A 21,562-nucleotide genomic window follows, 5' to 3' on the forward strand; every position below is an offset into this window, starting at 1 on the left:
AGTTGAAACTAGTGAGGCGACTGCGTTGATCTGCCGGTTCATGGAGAGGGAGTAGTCCAGGATGATGCTGAGGTTCCGGACGTGGTCTGTCGGGATGGGTGGGGTCCAGAGGGCGGAGGGCCAACAGGTGTTGTCCCAGGCGGAGGTGTAGGGTCCGAGGATGAGGACCTCGGTCTTCTCCGAGTTGAGTTTAACCCAGCTGTTGTTCATCCAGGTTGTCACGTTCTTCATTCCTTCCTGGAAGCAGAGTCTGGTGTCTTCAGGATTCTTCGTGAGTGAGAGGATGAGCTGGGTGTCATCGGCGTAGGATACGTTGCTGAGCCCATGCTGTCTGACGATGGTGGCCAGGGGGGGGAGCCATGTAGATGTTGAAGAGCATCGGGCTGAGTGATGATTCTTGGGATACTCCACAGTTGATGTCAGTGGGTTCGGAGAGGAAGGGAGGGGAGCAGTCTGATCGCCCGGGTTCTGCCGGAGAGGAATGATTATATCTAGTCGAGTGCAGATCCTTGTATCCCTGTGTCCTGGAGTCTGGTGGCTAGCGTGCGATGTGAGACGGTGTCGAAGGCTGCAGAGAGGTCTAGAAGGATGAGGGCCGCAGTGTGTCCCTGGTCTAGTAGCATGCGGATGTCGTCAGTGGCGGGGAGGAGGGCGTTCTCAGTACTGTGGTTGCTGCGGAAACCAGACTGGGAAGCGTCTAGGATGGAGTTCTCGTCGATGAAGGCGGTCAGCTGGGCGTTTGCGTGTCTCTCAGTTACTATGGCTGCGGAGGGGAGGAGAGAGATGAGCCGGTAATTTTTCCGGTCCATTTGGTCGGCCATTGGTTTCTTGAGAAGGGGGTTCACCTCCGAATGTTTACAGTCATCTGGGCAGGTGCCTGATCTGAGGGAGGTGTTGATCGTGCGTCCTAGTTCGTGCGGCCCTGTGGAAGATATGTGGAGTGCAGGGGTCCGTTGGGGCTCCTGAGTGACGTTTCTTCATGGTCTCCGTGATGTGCTCAATGGTCGCGAGGGGCACATGACGTGATGGTCGGCTTCTCGGTGGTGGTGGGTAGGGTGGTGTTGTCTAGTGCTGACTCGCTGAGTCTTTGTGTGTGACATCATTTCTTGCCTGTGTGTGCACAATTACTGCTTAACACTATCCTCTGATAAAGTTTTACTGCTCGCCCACATTACCACAAATAGAGAGTAAGGTATTATCTACTTTTACCTCTGTAAGCCTTTGGTGATCTCCTGGACACTGTGCACACTATACCTTACTTTGGTACAGTATATACAGAGCCAACTTCCTATAACCATGACATGCAGTTTACAGTTGTAGCCTACATGGGATTTGTATGGGGGTTACTTTAGGGTAGCATACTTGCTACAGCCCTTAGTACGCGTGGCCTAGGTACCGGGGTACCACTTACTAGGGACTTACAGGGGAGCTAAACGTTGTGCCAATTATGTTACAATTAGAAACATTTTACCTTGTTTTTGAGAAAAATGCGCTGGCATTAGCAGGGACCCAGTACACATCAGTCAAAAAACAACAGAACCAGTGGCAAAAAGTGGGGGTGAATATGACTAAAAGGGGCACTCTCCTACAATTCCCTACCACTCCAAAGGACAGGGAATCCAGAAGGCTGAGATACCTTTGGCAAGAAAATGTTCTCTTCTGCCATCCTTGCACTGCGGTTGGCGAACACCCTGTGCCTTTCGGGCGATATTACCACATGATCTAGAATTCGGTAGTGCAAGTCGTACCTTTAGTCTCAGTGGAGGCCGGAACCATGCTCACTCTCCCAAGGTATTTCTGACTAGAATGATGCAGCAAAGTACACCATGTGTGATGACTAGACACAACCGACTCTGGGTAGAGCAATATTTTTGTTAATGGACTTGCAACTCTACACCTTGCTGAGAACCACTGACTTTTCAGGGGATTTCCAAGCCTCTCTTATGAACATGCCCGTTGATGTCTTTTTGGAGAGAAGACTGAGTCGGCGCTAGACAGCTTTAATGACAGCAGAGCTACGACCATGTCTCTATGGTCCCTTGCATTCATAGTGTCCCAGCCATCATGACAGATAGGCTTCCCAGCCTTTTTGTGGCCAAGGATGCGGGTCCCATAGACCACAGGGGACATCACCTGCACCACTGGCGGTCTGTAACATTGGGCAATTGGGTTTTGCAAATCGTCAACAGGGGCTAAAATAAGAAATTCAAATGCTCACACTTGCGCAAGTTCTGTCTGCCTTGGACCCCGGGAGACTGGATTGGTAGCGTTATACTACCAGGTTGTGGTTCACAGTGGGCCAAGAGCACTTTCAGTTTGGCATGCTCCCCTACGGACTTAGCTGCGTCGGGTCTGCACAGAAGTAATGGCTGTGGTTGCAGGCAATCTACGGACGTTAGGGGTTCAAGTTTTTCCAGCCATCATGATTGCCTGTTGAAGCGGATACCAAAGTTTTCAGCCTCCATCCTGGATTTTGATGTGACTGACTCCGAGGTTGTTGGGCCTTATGGTTTTCTGCATTCTTCTTGTTTCTCATGCCCATTGGCATATGTAGGCTCTGGATGGGGAGTTGGAGCCCCAGTGGGCAGAGCATCAGGGAAATTACTGACAAGGTCGATATCTCAAGATGGAACTGCAAAATAATCTACAGTGGTGACAGACTAGCCATGATTGGGTCAGTGGCAGACCTCCCTCCCTCCCTTCCCTAATCAGAGCTGATGGGGTGGCAATCTGGTATAGATGGGCATCATAGGACTGGTATCCGGTGCGTCCGTGCTCCACATCAACATGCTGGAGCTCTGTGCAGTCCGTTTTGCATTGAAAGCCTTTGTTCCCTCCATCAGGGTAAGGCTAGTGCAGATGTTCATGGAAAACACCACCACCATGTGGTACTGCAACAAACAAGGTGGGGTCAAGAACCCTTCGTCAAGAGGCTCTAGGTCTCTGCACATGGATGGAACGCTGGGGCATTTCCCTGGAGGTTCAACACCTGGCAGGGTCTCTGAACACCAGAGCAGACAAACTCAACTGAAAATGCCTAGCAGATCGTGATTGGCATCTTCACCCCGAGGCGGTGCAATTCTACTTTTGACAATGGGGAAAGCCTTGGTTGGATCTGTTCACCACTGCTGAAAGCTTGCTGTATCAGAAGTTCTGCATGCAGGAGTTTCCAAGGAGACTCTTTTAGTCTTGAGTGGAGCTCCGGCATCTGGAATGCCTTTCCTACCTAGAGTTGTCAAGAAGATCAGGAACAATGGGGCGTGGCCAAGATGGCAATGGGAGCAGACGCTTCCTAAAGAAGCTCCGCGCCCGCCCGCACTAATTAGCTGAAGAGATCCTGCCAGTCCGTCGCCCTGCGCTAAACAAGTGCACATTTTGGCTGCAGAGGGGCAGACAGACACTTGGTTCCCAGTCTGGCTTGTGGAGGACCGTCCTGACCGCAGATATCGTCGGTGGCCAGATAGAAGCTGCAAGTGCGTCCGCGACCTGAGGTGCGGATCGCAGGAGCCGTGAGAGCTGACACAGCTGGCGCTCGGAGCAAGCAGGGACACCACGGGGTCGCGATACTGTCAGCTGGAGCAAGGGAGGTCTCCTACCTGCTACCCCTCTGCAGTCCGGAGAATGGCGCCCCGTGAGGAGCTTTGAATCCTGAGGTAGGCCTGGGGTGTGGCCACCAGAAGATTGCACCTGGTGGCTGAGCCCCTCCTCCCCCTGCCTTCAGACTCCTGGGCGAGGGCGCTGTACTGCTGTGGTGTTGCTAGCCTGGGCTGAAGTGAATCCAGAAAGTCTTCAAGCTGCAAATCAACACCGACAGGTAAGAAACTATACATTTTGCCCCAGAGAGGGGGTCGCCCTGTGAGGCGCATTGTAGCCTGAGGTGGGCCTAGGGAGTGGCCACTTGGATTGCGGCCTGGTCGAGGAGCCCCCTGGAGCTGGAAGGCAGGAAATCCACCCCAGATAGATTTGGTGTCTCAGCGGGCTGAAAATGATGCAGCCAAAGCATTGGTGGAAGTTGTGACGGCTACAGGTTTGGACTCCAGTATAGGCGAGGTTGTTGCGGATACCCGCAACAAACCGGTCCTGTATGACTGTTCTTACAATGGACATCATGATGAGTGAAGGACCCTGGATGCGGGTATCGCTGGGACATAAATCTTTATTCTCATCTTCTTGAGAGTGTGTGGGGATGACTCTTGGGGGACCCTTCATCTCCCTTGCCCTTCTCCTCTATCACAGGTTGGAAGGGGAGGAGAGGTGGGTGTTTACTCTCCTTATCCTGGCGTGGGGTCGCTGGATTTTACAAATCCGTTTTGCAGGTGGGGATTGTGTTCTGCCCTTCCCCGTCTTTATCTTCTTCCTCTAATTTTCTTCCTTTCCATCTGTATTTTTTCATTGTTTTTTGATCCCCTTTCGCTTTTGCTCGCTTCTCTATATTCGAGGGGCAGCTCCTGGGGAAGTGTGTGTGTGAAATGTTTGGTTCAGAGTGACAGTGGTATGTGTGGGAGGGATTGTAGATTAGGCACATTTTTGCAGTACGCCAAAATATCACATACCGTACGTCAAATGTGGACAACGATACCCGATGAACCAGGTGAGTCCAGCACGCTGGCTACATTGCTGGACTCTGATTCTAGTCGGGGGCTCATCTCCCGGTTCTACATGACATTGAAGGCGGACAGAGTGGGGCGAACTTAGACAAAATCAGGGCAGGTAAGACGCGGATCTGCCATTCCTGTTGACAGATGGCGAGTGAAATTGCACTGGCACAAGTAGCAGAAGCCACTAGCAACGCACGGTTTAAAATCCAGTTCTACCATTTACCCCCCAACGGCAAGCATGGTTCACACCTGGGTGGGCTTCCACATGTCCACATTGTGGCACAGACCCCGCCACCTTTTTACATATGATCTGGAATTGTCCACGCCTTCAGTTGTACTGGCACCGGGTGATGTGATCCCTGGGCGCGGCCACAGCGGTGTGTATCAATAAATCTGATAGAGACTACTAGCCACAGATTCCTTAACGTAGAATTATCCCCAGGCGTGAGATTGGATCCGGCACATTTTTGCCACAGCATCCCTGCGCGCCGGGAGGACGGCATCACGCGACTCTGCCCTGGCGTTGTCCGCGTATGTGACGTCTGTGAGGTCACATAAGTTCCACCCCGGCACACCAAAGTCTGTTTTTCCCTTTTCCACGTGCAACGCGGAACCGGATCGTGCTCCTGGCCCGTTTCAGGCTTTTCCCTTTCGCTTGTTGCGTGTGTGTGTGGGAACAGTGTGCGAATGCCTTTTGTCTTTGACGTGCTCATCTTGTGCCAGATGTCGGCGACGGATCCTCACCCCATCTGCATGTGGTGTTTAGGAGAACACCACGACTCCTCTGATTGTGAGGCATGCCAGCAGATGATACTGAAGTCCCGGCGGGAGCGCCGTATGAAACTTCTTTCAGCCCTCATGTCCAGGCTGGCGTCGTCACCACGCCCGGTCCCTACGGAGGGTTTCAGGTATCGCCGCCTCCTTCTTCGACATAGTCCTTCTCCCAGGCCGCAAGAGCGTCGCTCACCTGTCGGTAAGTGTCTCAGTGTGTTCCAGAGGGCTGGTTCCCGCCTGCTGAGGGCGTGGGCTCATCGCAGGTTGTGCGGCCTCTGTGTCGTCCCCCTATCCACGTTTCCCGGTGTGGGGGCGTCTAGCGCACAGATGGAGATATATGCGGCGGATTTGCTGGCCTCGCTGACGTCTCCCCCTCCTCCTCCTTCCCCATCTGGTACATCTGCGGATTCCTTGCAGTGTGCGGGGCCCTCCGCGGCGTCGCCGGCCCTGGCTCGACTGGCTCGGATCCAGGTACGGAGGATGTGGTGCCGTTGGGGTGCGGCCTTTTGGGGGTCCCTCCTTCGGACCACGGCGCCTCTGCTACTCCACAAACTCCGGCAGGAGTCCCTGTGGTGTCGCGGGGCTCGGGTCCTATCCCGAGTCAACCTCGGCCCTCAAGACAGGTGGTGGCCTCATCCGAGGCAGAGGAGACACCGCTTAGGCACCCGTGGCTGCTTGCCCTGGCGGCGCCACAGGGGCTGGCGGAGGATCCTTCTCGTCCTGTCATGGGCCGAGGCTGGCGGGGGACCTCCCCGGGTCCCTCTTACCCCTCCACGCAGGCGGTTGCCTCATTGGAGGTCGGGTCAACGCCTGTCCGGCACCGTTCCTTGGCTGCCCCGGCTCCGGCCCAGCCCCGGTTTCCTGCACCGTGCGCTGTGGCAGAGGTTGTTCCGGCGTCTCCTCTGGAGCCGGACGACTATGTCCTGCCTCAGATTGCGGACTCTACGGTGCCAGGCTGACGTCGGATCGTTAACTCGTCTTCGGACCCCTTGTCTTCTGCAGAGGTTCGGCGCTTGCTGGTTTCCTCCTCGCCCAGAGGCAGGCCGCCGCATCGTGGCTTTTTACCCGACGTCGTCTAAGGATGGCTCCTCGCCGTCACTGCGGCCGCCGTCTTCGCCGGAGGTGCCGTAGGTCCTACACTCCTCGGACCCTCTTCCTCCTTTCTGGATCTAGCACTTCCTTCCTTGAGGGACGGCTGCCTTAGCTTGCAGCTGTCACCCACTGTGGAGCTGCTTTCTCCACCGAGGGGGCCCTACGGAGGCGGGTGCTGCCTTTGCTCGCGCTGTTTTCATGGCTGCGGGAATCTTGCGCATGGTGATCCAGCTTCCCATTTCCCCACGGATCAACTTCTGGAGGTCCTCCATCAGGGTTCTGGTGGTAGGGAGCTGCTGCTTCCCTTTGAGGGTTCGCTCTATTCTTTTCTGCAGGCGTGGGGCCACCCTGCCTCAGGGGACCCCGTGCCCCAACACCTTCCGCACCGCCACCATCTGGCACCGCATGATCCTAGGTCTTTCCCTCCACCCTTCTACCAGGGGCCCTCTTTTGCAGAATGCCTTCCCCTCGCTGCCACGCTGTTGTCTCCCCCATCACGGGAGGCCCGCTGGCTTGACTCCTGGGGCGTAATGTGTTCACCTCCACCAGTGCGGCTCTGCGGGCTCTTTACAATATGTGTTTTGGCTAGGGTCACTACTTGCTTGTGCGACACGGCAGAGTCCCTTATGTCTGCCGCTTCTCTGGATGGTGCTGGTGTTGTTTTGCGGCACCATGTGTTGGATGGCCTGGAGCTGGCGGCTTTTATTCTACGCTCCGCTCTGGACAGCTCGGAGGTGCTTGGTCGTGCCATGGCCTCTTCGGTCGCACTAAGTCAACATGCCTGGCTTCAGGACCGTGTGTTCCCAGAGAACGTTCGATTAACCATCAGAACTGCCTTTCTAGTGGCATTAACCCTGGCCAGGAGGGTCAGCCAATTGCAGGTACTCTCTGTGCACCCTTCTTACACCACCTTCTAATGGACATTCTGGTCCTCCTTCCTGACGAACGTTGTAACTCCCTTCCATTTAGGCCAGAACATCACTTTGCCTACCTTTGCTTCACCTCACCCTTCCAAAGAGGAGGAGGAGGAGGAGAGACTCCACTGTCCGGACCCAAAGAGATCATAGTCATTCTACTTGCATTGTTCAAATGAGTTCCAGGTGGATGATCGGCTCTTCTTGGTGTAAGTAGGAGCAACGAAAGCGAAGGCTATGCAGAAACCAACCATCTTAAGATGGATAATGCTCTGCATTCACAACTGCTACGAATTGGCCTGCAAGCAATGCCACCAGAGCCAAGGCTGTGACCACTGTGTTAGCCTGTGGAATCCCTCTCTTGGCCACCTGTCAGGCAGCAAGGTAGATATCCTTACACACTGTTACCGAACACTACTGCTGGGTCAGTCCGGTCCATCACAGCGCACACTTCGTCCGTTCGATCCTGCAGGACTTTCTGGGTTAAATCTGCTTTGTAGACCCACTTCTGGGAAGGAGTTGCTTGGGTAACTATTTTAAGGAATCTGCACCTAGTAATCTGTCATATAAACAAGTTATTACCTCTGAAAACGCCTTATGTGGTTGAGGCTTCATCTAGCTGCAGATTACAGACTAGCCCTCCCATGCTCCCCGCTTTCCGAGCTGATGGTAGTGTAAGGGACAGCCTTTTCAGGGCCCTAGTATTTCACAACAATGGTCAGTTCTCATCATGGCTCCAGGCTTTTGGCGTGTAAACCCACAAAAATAACGCCCGTTGGGGTGGCAAAATTGAAGCTTCTGAGTAAGCAAAACTCAGTAAAAATGGCAATTTTGGTCACAGTGAGGGTTTAAAAAGTGGTTATTCAACATGAGGCACGATCCAATTGACATTTTGAATCATAGGTACCACTGTCTTGTAGTTTCGATTAACCTATTTAGGATCTGCACGTTTAGACAACATACACTGTAGAATTTGTCAGACTGATTCTATATACCCCTACCGGATATGTTAGCCTGTATACCAGCTAGCTCACAGTACCACTAGAAACCCCTCTAACCAAGGAGAGAATAGTTCTTGGCTACTATCGAACATGACAACCCTGATCCCACAGAAACGTGGAAACAGTGTACTACTTTTCGCTCAGTGACTCGTGCTAACTTTGTCTCAGGATACACAGAATAAACGGTGGGGAAGTTTTTCAATAAGCATTTATTGAACCTGCGTCCTCCTCATGTAAAATGATTATAAGCACGAACAGAGTAAAAGAACGGTAGATTTCTACCATTGTGCTAAAGCATTAAATACAGGCAAGTATATAAAATACATGACAATATAATGCGTACTCCTACCTTGCAACCCTAACTAGATGCACCTAAGTGTACCTAGCATGTATGTGGGTGTAAAAGCCAAGAAATCTTCTAGGATAAATTCAACCGCATTACCTGAAGTGAGAGACTGTGGGACCCAGTCTTGGTCTCGAGATGGACACCCCACTGCGAGCTGGAGTGTCTTCATGCAGGCACCTCAGCGTCTTGCGTCAGTGTGTCTGCATGGAAGTTCCTTTCTCCTCCGACTTCCTCAGCAAGAAATGGTGTATATATACCCAAAGCTGTACCCCCTGGGGATATACCTTGCTGTGTCATGTCGGACTAGGATGACGGAAGGAATGACCCTTATACATAGGTATTATGCAGGAGATGGAAGGCCTGCTGTCCTGCTGTGATTCCAAGAATCCTCATGCATAATGAATGAGGCTTAGGCTTTTCAGAGAAAACACCATGTCATCTTTGGACATTACCGTTACTAGGTAAAACGTCAGTACTAAGAATCATTATATAGTGCAATATCAGGGGACTGTAGGTGAAAGATGCACTCACTACCTGCGCCGATATTGGGGTACCTGTATGGAACATAAAACTACCCACGTCATTTCCACTGCAGTCTACCTACTACTGTGTTGCCGACCGATGCCACCTACCAGCGCACAGGGGTACTACTCAAAAATCTTTTAGATCCAGTATGATGCCTGAGGAGTTTTCTAAGGTAAGGAATCAACAGCGATTTAGTGTCTACTAGATGAAGCATTACTGTAGGTAAGTTACTTGTTCTTTGTGATGTTCCATTTAAAGAGACCTACATAAGCATGCTGATCAGAACTTGTTATTCTGTCGCTTACTACAGTAAGTTATTTTTATGACTTTACAATCTCAGCTTTGTTCTGTCCTCTTCCCTGTAACACAACTGTCTCTACCATCTATTTTAAATTTGAAATGTTTTTAGATTATAAGGATTGTTAACCAGGGCTCTCTAGTTTTAAGAATTCGCAACATATTAACCTACAAAACGCAGTGTATGTACAATCCACAGTTTTGTGGGCGCAACTTTGGTAATACCAGTTTTTTTAAAATCTTGTTTTATTGAGCTCAATTGTTTTTGTGGCTTATCTTTTAAATTCCTGTCTTTGCCTCAAAATTGCCCAAGCTTAAAAGGCATTGAAAGTGAAATTAGTTTTTTTCTGCATTGATTTTAAAGAAGTGTATTTTCGTAAATTAATTCTGCAGGCTAGACAAAGAGAAAAAATGAATGAAGAGCATAACAAACGTTTATCAGACACTGTTGATAAGCTGCTATCTGAATCGAATGAGAGGCTACAACTTCACCTTAAGGAAAGAATGGCTTCCTTGGAAGATAAGGTATAGTATAATTGAAATCAAATGTTAATGCACCCCATGGGATGTCGATGTAAATTTTTCCAACTCCTCAGGTGCATGTAAATGGGTGAACAATTTGAAAGTAACTAAAAAAGAGCATAGGTAACCAGACTTCAATTTTCTTTTGGTTAGTAAACTGTTTCATAGTTTGTTTGCTTTTGTGTTGTACTTGTGCCTGAAAGAGCCCTTGTCCCCTTATTTTCCTTACCCTGAATCCAGTATTTTAAATTCCTTTTCATAGCTCAGCTAATATCCTCTTACGCCTGCTTCACAATGGATACTAGATAGTTGAATAGTAGATGAACGTCTTTGAGTTTGTTGAGGTCTACAAAGAAAAATAATTAATTTAGCAGCGTGAATCTTTTCTGGATTCACTATTCTGTGTATTATTCCTCCATCTATTGGTTGGGTCTGGAATTGTAGTATTTCTTCACTCTTATTTTTTTTGTTGGTGGGCATTGACATACCACCATTTGGTGTCACTCTGTGAGTTAGACGTGCTTCCTCCGGAAGCTCCCAACTTTGGTTGCCATGTTAAGATTCTTTTTTTCCGCGGTTGGGTCTGGAACGATGCGGAAGAAGCTCCTGAAGATTGGAGAGAAGAATCAACGAAGAGATCTGAATAAGCACTTTTTTGACGTAACTACCTTTGAGTCTGGGAACTGTGACGCAATGAAGAGGAAAAACCGAAACTTCAATGTCATACGTTGAATGCGCATGCAGGGAGCTCCCTGTGCACGTTAATGGACAAAACACCATTCAAGTTCTGCAACAGTTGTCACCACAAGTACGCACAGTAGGATCAGCATCTGATCTGCAACCTTTGCTTGCCACTGAACCACCGAAGTGAAGACTGCAATGCATGCCCAGCGTTCACCCCAAAAACGTTGAGGGTGAGATAGAGACAGAGAAGAGCAAAATACAACATGCAGGGTAAAGGACCACCACCGGCGCGTTAAGACCTGGGCCTCTCCAGCAAAGACTAGGATAACGTCGCTGAAGGTCCTGACGGCGAAGAGGATGCATACATCCCTGTCAAGGACAAAAAGAAGACTCCCAAGAGTAGCATCGACCTCAAAAAAGGTAGGCGACCCACGAAAGAGTGACTGTAAGACCTCAAAGAGCAGCAGCGTTGAAACATTCGACGACCGCAAGTGCGTTCAAGGACAAACAGTTTGTCGGTTCCTTGGACAAGGGCTCCGAGACGGTGAAAACCCTAGTAGAGACAAAGTCGTCAAAAGATAGTCATGAAAAGAACTCTTCGACGTTGAAAAAGGAGAGGGTTAAACAAGCTTCGACAGCGGTGTTGTGAAACTCAAAAAGAAAGGCAGAAAATCTAGACTCCGAAACACAAGCGTCGCAGATGGGAAAGGAAAAGAAGTTGCTAGAAGCCGAAACGGTGTGCATCTTGCAAAGCAAGAAAGATTTTAACAAAAAAATGAAGCTCTTCAAAATTCCGCCGAAAATTTCGACCGATGCCGAAAAGGAGGTAGAGTAACTAGAGCCACCAACAACTTCAGAACCGGACGAAGAAGAAGATGAAGAAGAATACTTTTTCGAAGCCTGCCTAAGAAGAGTAAGAGGACCGAGCCTATGAAGGTTTGGCTACCGCGGAAGCGCACGACCTGCAGTGGCAAGATCTCGACGCCGAATCCCCAGTAGAAGTGGTGGACATGAATCCATCAAGGCCTTTACCACCAGATGACTTTAAGATGTACAAACAAGACATAAAGAAAGCAGCAGACACTTATGGACTGTAATTGGAGGAAGAAAAGCCACAATCACTTTTTCTGCTAGAAACCTTGCTTCGTACACAAACAAGGAGTCAATTCCTTCCTGTGCTGCCAAGTGTACTGGACCAGCATAAGGAAGCCTTTAAAGAACCTGCTAAATGTAAAGCAGTCACACCAAGAGGTGAGAAAAGTACAAGCATTCCTCTAAGGATCCTATGCGCATCATGGAGTCGTACCAGCTGATTCAATTATAACTTCCTCAGCTCGGAAGAGAGCTAATGTACCCACCAATGTTGGACCACCACCAGACATTGAGAGCAAGAGAATGGATCTCATGGAAAGAAAGGTGTAAAGAAGTGCACCAATACAGTGCAGCATCACAAATTCAAATGCATTGATCAACATACATGCATACCAACATTGGAAGGAAGTAGGTGAGCTATTAGGACACCTTCTAGACCAATTTGAAAGAAGGGACGTGGGGAAAAGCATGGCAAACACATGTTTAAAATCAGCCTTAGATGCTGCTGAAACATCTAGCAAAGAGATGATAATTTGGGTTACTGAGAGAAGACACGCTTGGCTACGAATTTCAGGTTTCAAACCGGAGGTACAAAACAACATAATGAACTCCCCCGTTCAATGGTGAACAGCTATTCTGAAAAGCTGTGGATGATAAATTAAACCAATTAAAAAAGGAGAATGAAACCGCAAGGTCCATGGGGGCACTACAATTCAGAGGCATGCGCAGAGGCGCTCCCTCATGGAGACCAACAGGCAGGGGTATCCACCAACCTGTAGCCTCGCACTAAACCTTTCAACAAGGTTACCAAGGAGTAAGCCACGGACAACAACAAGGCCAACAACAAGAAAATTGGCAATACCAACAAGGAAGGCAATCCTTTCGTGGATGCCCTTGAGGAAGAGGCCAACAGCAGAGAGGGGGACCATAACCAACTACAAGTGACTTTACTTCAAGGTTTGCACACCTTTATACAACAACTCAGAGGGTAAAACAAGATACAAGCACAAGACGAAATAATGGCCCTATAGGCAAACCAGTCCTCCAGCATGTTATGCCAGAAAGAGGCAGGTTAAGATACTTCCTCCAAGAGTAGAAGAAAATTACATCAGACAAATGGATATTGGGCATAATGCAATATAGCTACTGCATAGACCTTGCAAAACAACCTCCAAGCAGAAGACTAACCAACAAGGTACATTCAGCAAAAGAATTATCTCAATTTCTCGAAGAAGCACAAGACCTTCTGAACGAAGAGGCCATAGAGAAAGTACCACACAAGGAAAGGAGCAAGGGAGTTTACTCCACGTACTTACTCATTCTAAAGGTAGAAGGAAGTTTACCACCAATACTTGAGCTAATGTTCCTAAACAAGTTAATAAAATCACAAAAATTCAAGATGACAACTTACAAAAGTACTGGCATCTATTGCAGAGGTGATAAACCCTGCCGTTAATTTTATCTTGAGCACCGCCCTATGTGAGGGGCATATGCCGCAAATTGGAAACATGCGAAAATTCACCCGCTTTTAAAGAAACCCACAGCAGACCCATTGGTCCTTGGTAACTATAGGCCTATATCCTTGCTGCCTTTTTTTCTCCAAGGTTTTGGGGAAATATGTCCACATAGTCACCACAGATTACGTGGCGGCCAACCATCGTCTGCACCCGAGTCAGTCGGGCTTAAGAGCCAATTTCAGCACGGAAACTGCTCTATTAGAAGTTGCTGAAACTATAAGAGCTACACTTGACAGAGGGGGCAATGCAGTCTTGGTGTTTTTGGACCTCTTCGCGGCCTTCGATACTGCGCCCCACCACAGACTACTGTAAAGACTCGAGGAGGGCGGTATCTGAGGCATGGTACTGAGATGGTTCACCTCCTTTTTAAACAACTGTCTACAAACTATCTGGTCCCCTCCGTTCTCAGCTATAATCCCTCCCATGAATGTTGAAGTCCCACAGGGCTCGAGCCTGAGCCCAACACTGTTTAATTTGTATATGGCCCTTGTACTCTTCGCCAAGAAATACAGTGCCAAATTAGTGTTGTATGCGGACGACATGCAATTGTTGGGCGCTGAGTTCAAAGGCAATGTGATCATCACTTGGCTCTCAGAGGTATTCTCTTGGCTTAGACAAAACCAACTGAAGTGCAACTCTGAAAAGTCAGAGATTATCTTCTTTGGCTCCCATCCCTGTGAAGCATGGCACACAGGACATGTCCCCCCTACATCTTCAGTCACCATTGTGAAAAATCTTGGGGTCAAATTGGAGTCTGCCCTCTCTATGAAGGTTCAGATCCAATCGGTGGCCAGGACTTGTTTTGCAGTGTGAATCTTTCTGGATTCACTATGCTGTGCATTATTCCGTTGTCTAGTGGTTGGGTCCGGATTCGTAGTCTTTGCTTTTTTTTTTTTTTTTTTTTTCGTAGCCCTGGTGGGCGTCGACGTCCCACCTTTTGGTGTACTTCCTGTGATGTCGGCGCGCTTCCTGCGGAAGCTCCCATCTTTGGGCGCCATCTTCAGATTCTTTTTTCCGCCATTGGGTCTGGATCGTTCCTGAGGGGCTCCAGAGTTTTGGAGGAAAGAAGACACAGAAAAGTCGAATTTTGCACGGTAAAGACTGAGAAGACGACTAGGAACAACACCATCGAGCCGGGAAGGAGAAGGAGAACTTCGAGAACTTCGACGTCCAACGGAGAATGCGCACACAGGGGGCCCCCTGAGCGCAAGAAATGGACAAGACACCTTTTAAATTGTGTCGTAACTGCCACCACAGATACGCGCAGAAGGACCAGCACCCGGTTTGTAAACTCTGCCTACCGGTCGACCATGAGAGCAAGGACTGCAACGCCTGCTCCGCCTTCACACCGAAGACTCTCCGGGTTAGAGAGCGACAGTAGAGCCAACTACAACATGCAAGGCAAGGGAAAACCACCGTCCCTTCGAGACCTGGGGCTCTCGAGCGACGAGGAAGACAACGTCGACGGAGAAGACGACGACTACACGGTCGTAGAGACCGATAAGAAGACTTCTAAAGAGGTAGGAGAGTCGACGACCCCTAAGACCCGACAGACCCTCGAAAGTCTGAGTCAGACTCTCGAAAAACAGTTAAGTCCTCGAAGGGAGCGCGGGCATGAAAATTTCGACGGCCGCAGCTGCATCCAAGGACAAACAGCCCAGCGGATCCTTTGTAAAGGACTCCCAGACTGTGAAGACCAGCGAAAAGCCAAGGTCGTCGAAGCACGTCTCCGAAAAGGAACGTTAGACTTCGAATGAAAAGGACCCGAAGGTCGCTTCGGCGTAACTAAGGACCCGAAGCCTATTTCGACGTATACGTCTAAGAGATCAGCCGAACCGTTCGACGCCGAACTGGAGAGGAAGAATACACGGCTCGAGGCCGAAATGGATAACATCCTGCAAAGAAAGAAGGAGTTCGACGGAAAGATGAAGAGGTTCGCGATTCCGTCGAAGCAAAATACTGTGATTGTTGAAGTAGAAGAGGAGGAGGACTTCGAAGCCGAAGAGCCCCGAGACCCAGGAACATCCAGAGGAAGAAGCCTTCTACTATGAGGAGGAGGGCGACGACGATCAGCTCGGCATCCTCGGGGACACAGGACTTGGAGTGGCAGGACCTCGACACCGAAAGCCCAGAAGAGGCCCCTTCGAAGCCTTCGCCGCCAGATGACATTGGAGTCTACAATATGGTCATCAAGAAAGCGGCAACAGCTTTTGGAGTCAAGCTAGATGAGGAAAAACCGAAAGCAGACTTCCTCTTGGAGACCCTGCTCCCCACACAAACTAGGAGCCAGTACCTCCCCATGCTTGAGTGTCATGGCCCAGGGGAAAGAGGCTTTCAAGGAACCAGCAACATGCAGGTCAGTTACGCCGAGGACGGAGAAGAAATATAAACACTCCTCTAAGGATCCTCCCTACATCCGAGGATCAGTTACGGCAGACTCCATTATTGCGGCGGACTCCATTATTGCGGAGACTGCCAGGAAAAGGGCAAATGTGCCAACATCAGGGCCACCACCAGACAAGGAAATCAGGAGGATGGACCTAACGCGGAGGAAGATAGAAAGAAATGCAGCGATGTACTGGCGCATGGCAAACTCAAACGCCCTGCTGAATAGGCACCAGTACCAAATTCTGGACGAGATCGGACAGCTGGTCAAGCACCTCCCAGACGAGTATCAACAAAGAGCGTCACACCTTGTGGAAGAAGGGAAAAATGTGGCAAATTCTTGCCTCAAAACAGCCTTGGATGGAGCAGACACGTCCAGCAGGCTGATAATGTTGGGAATCACGGAGAGAAGGCAGGCCTGCCTCAGGATCTCCATCTTCAAACAATAGGTGCAGCACAACATTCTAAGCACCCCGTTCAATGGGGAGAAACTGTTTGGGGCGCCGGTCGATGAAAAGCTCACCCAGCTCAAAAAAGAAAATGAAACCACAAGGTCCATGAGGGCCTTACAATTCAGGGGGACGAAAAGGCGTACTCCGTCACGGAGACCGAGACCGAACGGAAGAGGGGACTTCATGGCCAACATATTCCTCAAAAATGCCTGCCTGCACATCCCAATGAACAGGCAGCACAAGCATCTACTGAGATTTACCATCAACAAAGATCACTACCAGTTTCACAGCCCTAGCATTCGGACTAAAATCCACACCAAGGGTCTACTCAAAGTGCCTCGCAGCAGTGGCAGCGCACCTAAGGAGGGAAGGGATACATGTATACGCCTACCTGGGCGACTGGCGAATAAAGGCAAGTTCACACAGGACATGCAAAGAACACGCACAGCGCGTGACAAGTATACTGGTGGTCCTGGGATTCTCCATTCACTGGGGGAAATCCTCAATGGAACCAGAGCAAGTAAATATCTTCCTAGGAGCACAGATCGACACCATACAGAGCAGGGTGTTCCCCAGCGACAAGAGAACACTGGCCCTGCTGAAGGTGACATGCCACTACCAGAAGGGGCGAGCTCTGACAGTGAGGAGAGCGAGCAAGATCATGGGCATGATAGCCTCCAGCATACATCTGTTCCCAAATGTACAGCTCCACATGAGACCATTCCAGGAATGGCTGCAGGAACAATGGTCAGAAGCTACAGAAAGTTGGTAAGATCTAGTAGTTGTAACGCACGCATTGCAGGAGGAGATGTCGTGGGGGGAATAAGGAGAACATAACAGAAGGGAAGCCTTTACCACCACCGACCCCAATGGTGACCATCACCACAGACTCATCCCAGAAGGGATGGGCAGCACACATGAGCAAGCTCCGGGTGAGGGGTCTGTGGACTCCAGCGGATATGGTCAAACACATCAACTACCTGGAACTAAAGACAGTGTTCCTCGCCCTGAAAGCCTTCCAGACAAAACTGTACAACCAGAGAGTGTTGATCCAGACAGACAACACAACAACGATGTATTACAACAACAAGCAGGGAGGAATACAATCAGCCCCGCTATCGACCCTAGCACAAGAGATATGGAGATGGGCCATCCCACTGAAAATAGACCTGGTAGCCATACACCTACCAGGGAAGGACAATGTGGAAGCAGACTGGCTCAACAGACAGACATAGGCATCCCACGAGTGGGAGCTCAATAAACAGGAAACGCAAAGGCTATTCAGAAGATGGGGAACACCAACTATAGACCTATTTGCAACACGCCAGAATGTAAAATGCCGAAACTTCGCAACCAGGGGACGGATCCCTGGGGAATGCCCTATGGATAAGCTGGTCGAAAACATTCGCTTACGCTTTTCCCCCCGATACCACTGATACACAGAGTACTCAACAAGTGCAGAACCAGAAACATGACACTGATCCTGGTGGTCACCCCAGTGGGCCAGGCAGACCTGGTACTCACAGATAATGGAAATGGCACAGGGTGCACCCACAAGTTCGGGAAAAGGAAAGAATTACTCTCCATGCAAAACGTAGAAGTACTACGCCCAGAGCCAGAGAGCCTCAGCCTTGCAGCATGGCTCCTGAAGACATAGAGTTTGCACACCTAAAGTTGCCCGAGCGCACCCTGCGGGTACTACAAGAGGCAAGGAGACCTAGCACACAAAGGTGCTATGTGGCAAAATGGAAGGGGTTTACACAATGGTGCAGCAAGACAAAACTACACAAGAAGATGACAAGGGAATCAACGGTGCTAAGCTATCTCACGCACCTGCTGAAGGCAAAACTAAGTTCAGCCTCACTAAGAGTACACCTAGCTGCGATGGTAGCCTACAAGAGAGGAGAAACAAGGAAGAACTGCTTTACATCACAGATAGTAAAGAGATTCCTGGAAGGAGCAAAGAGGATCGCGCCAGCAAAGAGGATGCCGCCACCGGCATGGAACCTCAATTTAGTCCTCACAGAGCTCATGAAAGCGCCCTTTGAACCCATTCATAAGGCCTCCCTACAAATGCGAACAATGAAAACGGCTTTCGTGGTGGCAATCACCTCGCTGCACAGGGTGAGCGAACTACAGGCGCTAACGCTACAAGAACCCTACATCCAAATACACAATGATAGGGTGGTGATGAGAACTGACCCACACTTTATGCCAAAGGTGGTTTCAAGGTTCCACATCAACCAGACAGTACAAATACCAAGCTTCTTTCAGAAACAAGCCACAAGCGCAGAGAGGGCACTGCACACACTGGACCCGAGAAGGGCAGTAATGCACTACATAGAAAGAACCAAGGAACACAGGAAGACAAAATAGTTCTTTGTGTCCTTCGCAAGCAAGTTTCCTGGGTAGACCAGTAACAAAGGGAACCATCGCACGATGGATCGCACAAACTATACAATTCTGCCACAGACAGGCAGACCTAGAACTAGCAGAAGGGACTCGGGCCCACTCTACCAGGAAAAAAGGGGCAACGATAGCCTTCCTGGCTAACACACCCATTGAAGACATATGCCTGGCGGCAACATGGGCTTCAGTGCACACGTTATCTAAGCACTACTGTGTGGATATACAAATGTACATGGAAGCACAAGTAGGACAGAAGGTGCAACAACATATATTCAACAACCAACGCTCATCTTCCACCCAGCCGCCACAAACATAACAAACTGCTACAAAGTCTATGCACAGCATAGTGAATCCAGAAAGATTCGCGCTGCAAAATGAATAGTTTCTTACCTGTCGGTGTAGTTTGCAGCTTGAAGATCTTTCTGGATTCACTAGCGAACCCACCCACCTCCGCCAGAAAGATGAGGCTGGAGAAGCAGGTGGTAATACAAGGACAATACAGAAACAGACACCTTGAAGGACAAAAGCGGATAAATCACTTACTTGAAAAGAAATACAGAACATTGCCAAAGGATTCGCAAACAGAACACAAAACAAGAAAAAAGAATCAGAAGATGACGCCCAAAGGTGGGGAGCTTCTGCAGGAAGCGTACCGACGTCACAGGAAATACACCAAAAGGTGGGATGTCGACCCCCACCTGGGCTACGAAAAAAAAAAAGAAAGGAAAGACTAAGATTCCGGACCCAACCTCTAGACCGCCGAATAATGCACAGCATAGTGAATCCAGAAAGATCTTCAAGCTGCAAAACTACACAGACGGGTAAGAAACTATTCGTTTTGGGGTATTGAGAATGCTGAGGAACTTTCTCCCCCTGCTCTCAGTCTCTCACAGGAAAACGGTAGTCCAGGCATTGGTGGTGTTGACACTGGATTATGTAAATTCCCTGCACTTGGGCCTCCCGGATTATTTACTCCGCTGATCACTGGGCAGGGCGATGGCAACGACGGTGGCGGTTCGACGCCACGCCTGGTTGAGGTCCGCCAACTTTTAGGCCGATGTCCAGGCCACACTTCTGGACATGCGGTTCGATGGCCGTCGCCTCTTTGGCGACAAGGCAGACCATGCGCTTGAGCGTTTTAAGGACTCCAGAGCTACGGCCAAGTCCTTGGGCCTCTCGGCCACACGCCAGCGATCAGGTGCCTTTCGCTCCTTTCGTGGCCACGGAAGGGGCGCCCCCACACGTGCTGCCAGCCACGCACCGCAGAATGTTCAACAGCTTGGTGGCGGCCGTGGAAACCGCCGTGGCGGCAGTCGGGGACACCGGCGAGGCCAGTCCACACCTCCCTCCGCAGCACCTGCCTCAAAACCTTCCTAGTCCGTGTTTTCAGGCCCATGTGACGCCAGTGGGGGGCAGGGTTCGCCATCACCTCTTCCACTGGCGCACTGTCACATCGGACAGGAGGGTGCTGCAAATCGTCCCAAGGGGCTGCTCCCTCCCCTTCGAGGCGACCCCTCCAGCAATGCCACCGCAATTCCACCGCGTGTCGGGGGATCACTTGCAACTTCTGCAAGAGGAAGTCACAGCCCTCTTGGCCAAGGGGGCCATCGAGCGCGTTCCTGGGCCAGAAGTAGGGTGTGGTTGTTACTCCAACTACTTTCTGGTACCCAAGAAGGGCAAAGGGGGCATGCGCCCTATCTTGGACCTACGGAACGTCAACGGCTTCCTCCGGAAGGAGAAGTTCAAGATGCTGACTTTGGCTCAGGTCTTAGCTGCCGTGGACCCTGGAGACTGGATGGTAGCGTTGGACTTGCAGGACACTTATTTTCACATCCCTGTCCTGCCGGGCCACCGGCGTTACCTGCGGTTCACGGTAGGCCACGAGCACTTTCAGTTTACCGTGCTCCCCTTTGGTCTTAACAGCGCCCCACGGGTGTTCACGAAAGTGATGGCGGTGGTCGCAGCTCATCTGCGCAGGTTAGGGGTATCAGTCTTCCCTATCTCAACAACTGGTTGTTGAAGGCGGGCTCGCCCCAGACAGTCGTCAGCCACCTCCAGACTACGGCCGACCTCCTACACTTGCTGGGGTTCTCCATCAATGTGCCGAAGTCGCACTTGTGTCCCTCTCAGAAGCTCCTCTTCATCGGAGCGATTCTAGACTCTGCGCAGTTTCGGGTTTATCCTCCCGAACAGCGTGTTCGGGATATTCAGGCTCTGATTCCGATCTTTCAGCCTTTATCCAGAGTCTCTATTAGGTTGACGCTGCGGCTTCTGGGGCTGATGGGGCTCCTGCATCCTTCTGGTGCATCACGCTCGGTGGCGGATGCGGGCTCTGCAGTGGGACCTGAAGTTTCAGTGGGCCCAGCATCAGGGCAACTTGTGTCCGATCATGTCTTGATCTCGGAGGGCACTGCAAAACAGTTGCAGTGGTGGCTCACGGATCACGATTGGGTCAGTGGCAGATCCCTCACCCTACCCCACCCGGAGCACGTGGTTGTGACGGACGCGTCCCTCCAGGGCTGGGGAGGCCACATGGGAGAGGCGGAGATCAGAGGCCTCTGGTCTCCGGCAGAGTCCCAGCTCCACATCAACCTTCTGGAGCTGCGGGCGATCCGACTTGCACTGAAGGCATTCCTCCCTTCTGTCCGAGGGAGTGTAGTGCAGGTGTTCACGGACAACACCACCGCCATGTGGTACTGCAACAAACAGGGCGGGTTGGGGTCGTGGTCGTGGACCCTATGCCAGGAGGCTCTGCGCCTCTAGCAGTGGCTAGAACATCAGGGCGTGACCCTGGTGGTTCAACACCTGGCAGGTTCTCTGAACGCCAGGGCGGACGAAACTCAGCCGTCGGTGCATGATGGATCACGAATGGCGTCTGAACTCTGACGTGGCGCAAGGCCTCTTTCAGCAGTGGGGAGAGCCTTGGTTAGATCTATTTGCCACAGAAGAGAACG

At 50.6% G+C, this 21,562-nt stretch overlaps 1 protein-coding gene across 22 annotated transcripts in view; it reads left to right on the forward strand.

The window, feature by feature from the left end:
• The window catches only part of PPFIA1 (PPFI scaffold protein A1), an 807,831-nt gene that overhangs the window by 343,001 nt on the left and 443,268 nt on the right, over positions 1-21,562 (forward strand). For all 22 annotated transcript variants that reach the window (XM_078684274.1, XM_078684276.1, XM_078684283.1 and 19 more), the window contains exon 11: positions 9,941-10,072. In XM_078684274.1, coding sequence (XP_078540400.1) covers positions 9,941-10,072 — 132 coding nt within the window. The remainder of the gene's footprint in view (positions 1-9,940; positions 10,073-21,562) is intronic.

The sequence above is a fragment of the Lissotriton helveticus genome, chromosome 3_2, assembly GCF_964261635.1.
Source record: "Lissotriton helveticus chromosome 3_2, aLisHel1.1, whole genome shotgun sequence".
Taxonomy (NCBI): domain Eukaryota; kingdom Metazoa; phylum Chordata; class Amphibia; order Caudata; family Salamandridae; genus Lissotriton; species Lissotriton helveticus.